Here is a 10,163-nt window from a genome sequence, read left to right on the forward strand (position 1 = left end):
TTTAGTATACTGTATTCGCTGCTGGCAATGTGGTTGCCTCTATATTGGGGAGACCAAACGCAGATAGGGTGACCTCTTTGCGGAATAACTTCAGAGCAAGACTGACCTCTTTTTTCAATAATTATTTTATTTTTTTAACCATGTGCCTGTTTTTCATGTAGACAGAGCTGCTCATTATTCTGCTATTAACTCTCTCTCTGGATTAATGCTTTGTCTTTCACCACATGCACTAACACACTCTTTGCCTTTGTCCCATGACAGCTTTGTTATTTAATCTCTCCCGCCCTCTGCCCTATCACACCCCTCCCCTTTTGTTCTCTTCCTCACCCCCTTCACTTGCTTAAAACCTCATTCTTTTCTAAACTTTGCCAGTTCTGATGAAAGGTCATAGACCTGAAACGTTAACTCTGCTTCTCTCTCCACAGATGCTGCCTGACCGACTGAGTATTTCCGGCACTTTCTGTTTTTATTACAAGGAAAGGAGTTGAACTGAAAGATACAGGTTGTTATGGGATAATGTGAAGTGGAAAAAGAAATGGTAAGGTATACCACAAGAGATAAAATTGTGGAAGTGATGAGAGCGAGAGAATGTTGTAACAAAAGAAGGAAGTTGGGAGTTAGGGGACCATATGGCAAAGAAACGGCAGAAACACAAGTGGGTAAGGAAAGTACGCAGAAGCAGAAAAAGGAGATGCAGCGTGGGATAATGGAAAGATGTGGTACAGGGGGAGGGGAAGCCCCAGTGTGCCAGAGAAAGACACAAGCTAAGTGACTGGCAGAGAAAGACACAAGCCAAGTGACTGGGAGAGAAAACCTGATTATAGCTCCACCTCGTTCATGTTGCTTTCCCATCCACTCTGCACTACTTTGATTTCTCTCAACATCTGTAATACCAAGGCCAGCCTGCATTCCTGCCCGATATCCACTTGCACCCCATCTCTGACTCAAGTGACCACCAGACAACTTATCCCATTACTCTTTCCCTCCCCCTTCCTCACCACAGAAAAATGAGAGGCAACATGCACTGGGTGAAAGATGGGATAATGGCCAGCAGAGGTAGGGCCTGGTAGCATTGATGAGGTGGGAAATGGGGCTAAACTGGTTTGTAGAGGTGGGATGGTGGTTGGAGGAATAAATGAAATTGAGCGAGGGCTCCATGAGGGAATGGGATGCTTAGGACAGGGGTGGACACAGGTCCAGTTTATGATAGAGATGCCCAAATATTTTTCTTTATAGGCCTGTGGAACATTGATCACCACAAATAAAAGTGTAAATCCACATTCCTAGTAATTTGCATATACTTCAAGTTGCTGATACTAACAAATGTTTGATATTCTGCTATTGGATTTATCCACCAGTTTAAAGAATAACCTTTTATAAACCTTCACAGCCACACAATTCACCTGGGGTACACCAGTAAATTAGAAATATAAGTGCACAATGTCTCCATACCCAAGCAAGGATATACTTGCCTTAGAGGGGTGCAACAAGGTTCACTAAATTGAATCCTGGGGTGAGAGGGCTGCCCTATGAGGAGATTTAGTAGAATGAGCCTATATTCTGTGGAGTTTAGAAGAATGAGAGGTGATCTTATTGAAACACAAAATCCTGAGAAGGCTTGACAGGGTTGATGCTGAGAGGCTGTTTTCCCATTGCTTGAACAAGGATCTGTAGTCTCAGGATAAGGGATAGGCCATTTAGAACTGAGATGACGAGAAATTTCTTCACTCAGAGGTTGTGAATTTTTGGAATTCTCTACCTGATGGCTGTGGGTATTCAGTTGTTGAATATATTTGCTCACCACCACCCCTCCCTATCTCTGTAACCTCCTCCAGCCTTACAAATCTCGGAGATCTCCACACTTCTCCAATTCTCACCTCGAGCATCCCCAATTTTCTCCACCATTGGCAGTCGTGCCTTCAGCTGCCTAAGCCCTAAGCTCTGGAATTCCCTCCCTAAACCTTTCTGCATTTTTTTCACCTCGAAGACGCTCCTTAAAACCTACATCACTGCACGTCTTAACTTTCCTTACATGTTTCGGTGTCAAATTTTGTTTGATAATACTCCTGTGAAGCGCCATGGCATGCTTTACTACCTTAATTTTGTTTTGGGGGGGCAGGATGGGAGATTAAAACTATTAGATATTGTAGCAGTACAGCTGTATGATTTTACATTTAGCTATTAAAAAATTAGTTGCAACAGGAGATAGAAAAAGCAAATAAGATTACAAGAATAAAATTGTATTGATATAGTGCCATATCATAGCCATGGGACCTCCTAAAGCACCTTGTAATCAGTTAACATCTTTGGTGCAGCCCCTGATGTGGGCATCTGCGGCAATTATTCATGTACACCAGGTTCATGCAAAAAGTAAATTAATTGAAAGACCAGTTCATCTGTGTTTTTTGTGCTAATTAAGGGATTAGTGTTGGCCAGGACTCCATGAAGTCCTCCTGCTTCTCTTTACATCTAAATCACAAAAAAGGCAGATAGGGCCTTGGTTTAACTCTTCAAATGAAAGGTTACACCTCTGACAATGCATTACTTATTTAGTACTACACTGGAGTGTTAGCCTAGCTTATACTTTTAAGAGGGAAAACAGGAGAACGCATTTTAATCAAAACTAAAACAGAGAGTGTACACAAAACAAAGTGAATCTTTAAAATAGAATCAGCTTAGTTACTTGCACACACTGCCAGTAGTATTCAAATTACGTTTCAGAAATGCGTAATCCAGTTAACTCTAACATCATTTGCCTTAATCCAACGGCACCAGTCTTGTAAAGCCAGCTGCAAGCAACCTAATTCAGTGATGAGTTACCAGATAAAATACAGAGTAATTAATTCAGTTATTATTGAAAACATGATATCAATGATGCAGAAGTAATGTGCCAAATATGTATTAATGTATATTTTGGGACAAGGCAGTAAAACCAGAAAAGGTCAGAAAAAGTAACTTGAAAATATAGGATCACAGAATGATACAGCACAGGAGGAGGCCATTTGGCCCATTATGCCTGTGCCAACTCTTTGTAAGAGCTATCCAATTAGTCCACTCCCCAGCTCTTGCCCTATAACCCAGCAAATATTCATTTTACAGTATTTATCCAATTTCCTTTTGAAAGTTCTTATTGAATCTGCTTCCATCACTCTTTCAGCATTGCATTCTAGATCATACCAGTCACTGAATAATCTTCGTTGCTCATGTCATTGCTGGTTCTTTGGTCAATTACCATAAACCTGTGCCCTCTGTTGACGGACTTCTCCGCCACTGCCAAGTTTCTCAATTTACTCCATAAAACCCTTCAAGATTTAGAACACTTCTATTAAATCTCCCTAAACCTTCTCTGCTCCAAGGAGCACAACCCCAGCTTCTGTAGTCCCTCCGTGTAATAGTCATCACTGGTTCCATTTTAGTAAATCTCTTCTGCATCCTCTGTAAAGGCTTGACATCCTTTGTAAAGGGTGATATCCAGAATTGGCCACTATACTCCAGCTGGTGTGTGACTAGTGTTTTATAAAGCATAAACCTCTTTGTTTTAGTACTCTATGCCTATATTTATATAGCCAAGAAACTTTTATGTCTTTTTAACAGCCTTCTCAACTTGCTGTGACATTCAAAGCCTTGCGCACCTAACTCCACATTGTACCATTTAGTTTATATTGCCTCTCTTCATTCTTCCTTCTAAAATGAAGCATTTCACACTTCTCAACATTAAACTTCATCTACCAGTCTGTCAATGTCATCCTAAAGTCTGTTACTATTCTCGGCACTGTTCACTAGATTTCCAAGTTTTGTGTCACCTGCAAACGTTGAAATTATGCCCTGCAATTCCAAATCCAGGTCTTTGATATGCATCAAAAAGAACAGTGGTCCCAATACTGCCCTCTGGTGGACAGCACTGTACACTTCCCTTCAATCATGCACTGCTCTCTGCTGTCTGCCCGAGTTAACTTTGTATCAATGCGGCCACTGCCCCTCAAACCACACGAGCTTCAATTTTGTTAACAAGTCAGTTATGTGGTATTGTAAATAACTCAATTCAAAGGATAAAGACCATGCAAAAGTAGATCTCCTTCCCTATTGAGTCATTCCTCACTAGGCCTATAACTGATTTAGATGCTGCAACAGGCTTTGAAGGATTATACTAAACGCTCATTGAAGCATTTCTGAAGAGTTAAGATGAAAGCTTTGTATCTCATTGTAGCCTTGCTATCTTGTAATTTTGTCAAAACCAATTGGATGTTTATTGGATTGTAAAAGTAATGAGTCCCACCACAAATAGTAACTGTTAATGGTACTATTAAAGGGCAACTGAAAGTGTCATATTCATGTCAAAAAATGCAGGCCCCAGCAGATACCCTTCTAATGAGAATATGGAGGCCAGCTGGAAGGCCTTAGTAGCTGTTCCAACATCCCCTTGGAGGACCCCGAAGATCCTTTCGTGCTACAACCATCTTAATACTGGCTATTTGGCTCAGACCTTGATCATTCTCAGATGATAGTCAGCAAAACACAGTTGTCCCATGCTGCTTAACAAATGAATTACACTAACAATTGAACAATTAGAAAAACAAAGGACATACCATCATCAATAGAGCAATAAAGAAGTAGGTAACAGGTGTGTAAAGCCAAGAGTAGTGGAAACATTAACTGAAGAACTGGGGGGAAAAAACATTACAGTCCTAGAGATGCACCAATTGGAATCTTAAAGCTACTTTACTGGAGGATGATGCTTTAAAAAAGTTGTCACTAATAGAACCATCATTCACAAAATGTTTAAAAAAGAACTCCAAATGGTCTAGGAAAGCAGACAAAAGTTGCCTGCCAAGAACTTTTGGGGGAGTTGGGAGGAGGGGTGGGGGAGTTGGGAGGAGGGGTGGGGGGGGGGGGGGGGGGGGGTGGGAGTGGGATGGGCAGGACAGAGAAAAAAAAATACCAATCTGCGAACTGTGCACATCCATGGAGTGATAAATGGGAAAATCATATGGGTTAGGGCTTCTATAATTAAAGCTCTAATAAAAATGTGACCCTATGAATTTTTTTCTCCCAATTTCATATTCTATAAAATGGAATGGTGGATAACTACATGAGGAACAAGAAGTTTATATAGCTACACATTGAATATATTAGCATTTGGACCATTGAACTTTTACAGCAAAGTTCTAATTCTACCTCAGTCTGTGCCTTTGCATCACCATCTCTGGCTTTTTCTTTTTGTTCCTCTATTGATAATTCTTGTTCCTCATTCACCACTTCCGCTGAAAATTAAAAAAGAGAAACCATTAACCTCAAGTCTAACATGATACAAATTTTAATAGATTGAGTTTGATGTGAGGTAACCAGAAAGCAAGCTCAACAAAATAGGGTAACAAAGCAGTCACAGAACATATTTCAGCTATGTTGCAAAGCAACAAATTAATTACACAAACAATTGAGTTAGGAAAACAAATTATATGCTTAAGAAATCTAAATAACATGGCATTGGAAAATTAGCAGATTTCATTTCCTGGAGATATTTAATCTTTTCTCCCCTCTCCTAAAGGCTATAACTGACGATGCAATCCTGATACTTCATTACCTCACTCAAATGGCTTTTTTCTATGTGTAAGTCAGTACTCTTTTCTTACCTAGTATGTAAAAGCTCAAAAAGAGAGGGAACACTGCTGCATCTAGTAATGGGCAATAAACCAGATATGAGAAGCAAGCATAGGGGACCATCTAGACAATAGCGATCACAACATAGAAAGGGATAAAATAAAGATTGAGAAAGAATTAGTAAGACAAAGACCAAAGTATTAAATTGGACAAAGCTGAATTTAAGTGAATATGAATGGAGCTAGGAAAAAAAAGCTGGAAAAATCACTGAAAGAAATAGAACAGCAGCAGGAAAAATTTAAACCGGTGATCACGAAAGTCCAGGAGAAATATGTTCCACTAAAAAGAACAAGCTAGCCGGTAATGTCACGCTATGAATGAATAAAGAAATAAAGACAAAACGACCTAAAGAAAAAGGCATACACGAAGTACATAGACAACAAATGAGAGGATGACAAAAGGAAATATGAAAAGGGTCCGAAAGAAATCAAAAGAACAAATTTGAAAGGCAAAGAGAAATTGCAAAATTAAAATATTAAAACAAACAGTTAAGTATCCTACAGTCACATTAATTTAAAAAAAAAACAAGATAGGGACAGGACCACTAAGCATACGCACAATAAACTCACAGGTAATGACAGCAAAATGGGAGAAATATTAAATAATTACTTCACGTCAGTATTTACCAGGGAGCCCAACATGGTGGGACATGACATTAGAAGAGATCAAAAAAGATATAAAGACATTTAAGATAGAAAAGGGGGAGATAATGGATAAACTAATCAAGCCCTTGGTCTGCTCTGCACATATTAAAAGTAGGGAAGAGACAGCAGAAACACTATTACATACATACAACAGTTTATTGAAAAGGGATAGTGCCAGAGGACTGGCTGCCAGCTAATGTGATTTCTATATTTTAAAAAGGTGATAGAAAAAGCCCAGTAAACTATAAGTATCTTAACATAGCTAAGACAATGAAACTCTTACTCAAAGTTGTAATAGAAAAACATCTAAAAACTGCAAGTATAAATAAAAAGTTAGCACAGATTTCAAAAGGGAAGTTCATGCTTGACCAACCTTTCTGTTACTGTTTCCAACAGTTCAATAAGGGTAGAAAAAGGTAATGCAGATTTGGATTTTCAAAAGGAATTCGATAAGGTACTGCACAGTAGACTCATATGACCAACGTCACAGTATGTACAGTCAGGAGACACACAGCAGAACAGATAGCAAGCTGGTTAGTAAACAGAAAATGAAGTTGGGGTTAAAGGTAGCTACTCAGACTGACAAAAGATGGGAAGTGGTGTTCCACAAGGATCAGTGCTGAGACCATGGTTTTGCACAATGTAAAAAAATGAGTTGGACTCAGCAATTTGAATTTATGCTCTCCAGTAAAATTTCAAAATTTGCACAAAATCAAATAGGATGTGGATGTACTTTAATTTAGAGGAGGAAGATATCAATAACCTTTCAGAATGGACATGTAATTGGCAAATGAACTTCATTGTAGGTAAGTGTAAGGTCATACATTTTGGTAGTAGGAATAAGGAGGCCACATACTTGTTGGAAACTAAGGGCAGGATTTTCCCCATGGGTTTTGGAACCCCGCTGTCATGGTCAAATGGGGATCAGAAGCCTGCACTGTGTGGGTAACAGTCACCCAGCTATTATTTTCCCCGAATTGACCAATTAATAGCCAGAGGGTGGGCTTGCATCCTATTAAAGATGGTGGGCGGATTCTTGAAGCTAGATGGCCAATAGGATGCCCTCCAGCACTGAAGCAGCAGCAGGCTGCCTTTTCAGTTAAGTGAGGGACAAAGTGCCCCAAAATGTTTAAATGATAAAATGGTCTCAGCAGCTGGGCCACCACTGTGGAGGGGGACCCCCTCCACAGGACAGCCTGTGGCTGTAGCTGATGCCAGGCAGACAGGGAGGGTCTCTAAGCCCTGCCTGGAGCACTGGCTCCTTGGTCTGCCACCTCTCAGTTACACTGTTCCCTGATGCATCTGTTTAGTGTTTCAGCTTTTCTGCCACATATTTCATCACTTCTTGGGTCTTGCAAGTACAAAATGTTCATGAGTAAATTTACCAATATTTTGTGGTTACTAAATGCAACATCAATTCAGTTTTAAAAATCCACCATCTTGTCTTCAGTATTTAGAATTTGAGCTAAAACAAATAATTTCCCCAGGCATAAATGTATACACTTCACATAACTACATCTTATTGACAGTCAACTGAAGATAGGTCATTCAAATTGAGCAGTATTGCATTTTGCACAGGCTGAGGCAAGCTTTTTCACTATTCATGTTGTTACTAAACTGCAGTTCATTCTATGTATAGTTGTGTATTCTATAATGAAACCTTGTTTAAATTTTTCTCAATGTTTATTAAGACTGTTGTATCTAAAAGCCTACAAATTTAAACAAGGTTGCATTATGGAATGGAGACAACAGTACATAGAATGAACAGTACAGAAACATTCGGCCCAACTCGAGACCGAAACCAGCAGACAGCTTAAAAGGGTGGCAGGAAGGAGAGGGAGGGTGCAGGAGGGAGGGCCCAACTAGCGGGCAGTTTAACAGAGAACAGAACGAAGAGAAGGAGCAAGAGAGAGTGAGACCAGCGAGGAGCTATCCTATCCAGTTGAGTTTGCGGCTTCAGAGCAGACCGAATGGGTTCTGAGAAAAATCAAAGTGTGACATCACAGGAAAACAGGTAGTTGTTTGGCTGGTGAATATTTGTCCTATTTATCTTTCAAAATTCAGGTAATTTTAGTAATTGTAAGGTTTTATTAGTAGTAAACCTTACTATTAATAGTAAAGTTTAATAGATTGGCTAGTTGAGTATTTCCTATTATTACTACCGTTAAGGTTTATTACGATTGGTAACATTTTAGTATCGGCAAGGTTATCAGTACTAGTAGTAGCAGGCTTTATTAGGAGTACCAAGGTTTATTATCTGATAGATAGAGGAATGGCAGGGCTGCTCATACCTCTAGAGTGCACATCATGTGCTATGTGGGTACTCCAGGACACTTCTCCTGTCCTGGGTAACTATATGTGCAGGAAGTGTCGTCAGTGGCAGAAGCTCGAGTTCTGGGTTTTGGAACTTGAGCAGCAGCTGGCGTCACTGATGCATTCATGAGGTTGAGAGTTTTGTACATAGCAAGTTTATAGATGTGGTCACACTGCAGCTTAAGAGCATGCAGGCAGGGATGGAATTCATGACCATACGGTCAGGAAAAATAGGCAGGTAGAGCAGGAGACCCAAGTGCATCTCAATCTCCAACCGGTATTCAGTTCTGAATACTGTGGAAGTGATGGTTCATCTGGGGAGTGCAGCCAGAGCCGAGGCCATGGCACCATGGGTGCCTCAGGTGTACAGGGGGTACAAGGAAGACTGAAAGAGCAATAGTGATAGGATATTTAAAAGTCAGAGAAACAGACAGGCATTTCTGTGGCTGCAGACATGAAGCCTGAATGTGTGTGGCCTTCCTGGTACCAGGGTCAAGGATGTCACTGAACGGCTGCAGAGCACCCTGGGGGCGCGAATGAACAGCCAGCAGTCGTGGTCCACATGGGTACCAACAACATAGGTAGGAAGGGGGATGTGGTCCTGCAGAAACAGTTTAGTGAGCTAGGTTAAGAAATTAGCAAGCAGGATCTCAAAAATTGTAATCTCCGAATTACTCCCGGTACCACATGCAAGTGAGTATAGAAATAAGAGGATAGTACAGATGAATGCATGGCTGTAAAGATGGTGTGGGAGGGAGGGCTTAGCATTGCTAGGGCACTGGGACCAGTTCTGGGGAAGGTAGGACTTGTACAGGCTGGACGGTTGCACCTTAACAGAGCTGGGACAAATTTCCTTGTGGAACAATTTACTAGTGCTATTGGGGAAGGTTTAAACTAACTTGGCAGGGTGTGGGAACAGCAAGATTCAGATAATTGGAAGAAACAGAAAACACTGGAGTAGGAAATAGCAAAGTATTAGGTGGGATCAGAGTGCAAGAGAAGGGAGTAGTTCCATATTAGATGGGAGTGGACCGAGAAGGACTACGTGGAATACAAAGACAGGATTACAATGCATATGTATAAATGCACAAAGTGTGGTGAAAAGATTGGTTAGCTACAAGCACAAATAGCAGCATGGGAATATGATGTTGTGGCAATAATGGAAATATGGCTTAAAAATAGCGAGGACTGGACGCTTAATATACAATGATCTAAAAATGTTCAGAAAAGATAGAGAAGGAAAAAGGGAGGTGGGGGGGGGGGCAGTCCTGATTAGGGACATACGAATTAGGAGCAGGAGAAGGCCACTCGAGCCTGCTCCGCCATTCAATAAGTTCATGGCTGAACTGATTACTCCACATTTCCACCGACCCGATAACCTTCCACCCCCTTGCTTATCAAGAATCTATCTACCTCTGCCTTAAAAATATTCAAAGACTCTGCTTCTACTGCCTTTTGAGGAAGAGAATTCCAATGACACACAACGCTGAGAAAAAATTTCTCCTCATTTGTCTTAAATGGGCAACCCCTTATTTTTAAACAGAGACA

General features: G+C 40.6%; 1 protein-coding gene across 1 annotated transcript in view; it reads right to left on the reverse strand.

The window, feature by feature from the left end:
* Positions 1-10,163, reverse strand: part of LOC137376154 (wolframin-like) — a 64,865-nt gene that overhangs the window by 21,237 nt on the left and 33,465 nt on the right. Inside the window, exon 2 of the mRNA XM_068044179.1 lies at positions 5,176-5,261. Within this exon, the coding sequence (XP_067900280.1) occupies positions 5,176-5,261 (86 nt within the window). The remainder of the gene's footprint in view (positions 1-5,175; positions 5,262-10,163) is intronic.

The sequence above is a fragment of the Heterodontus francisci genome, chromosome 1, assembly GCF_036365525.1.
Source record: "Heterodontus francisci isolate sHetFra1 chromosome 1, sHetFra1.hap1, whole genome shotgun sequence".
NCBI classification, from domain to species: Eukaryota; Metazoa; Chordata; class Chondrichthyes; order Heterodontiformes; family Heterodontidae; genus Heterodontus; species Heterodontus francisci.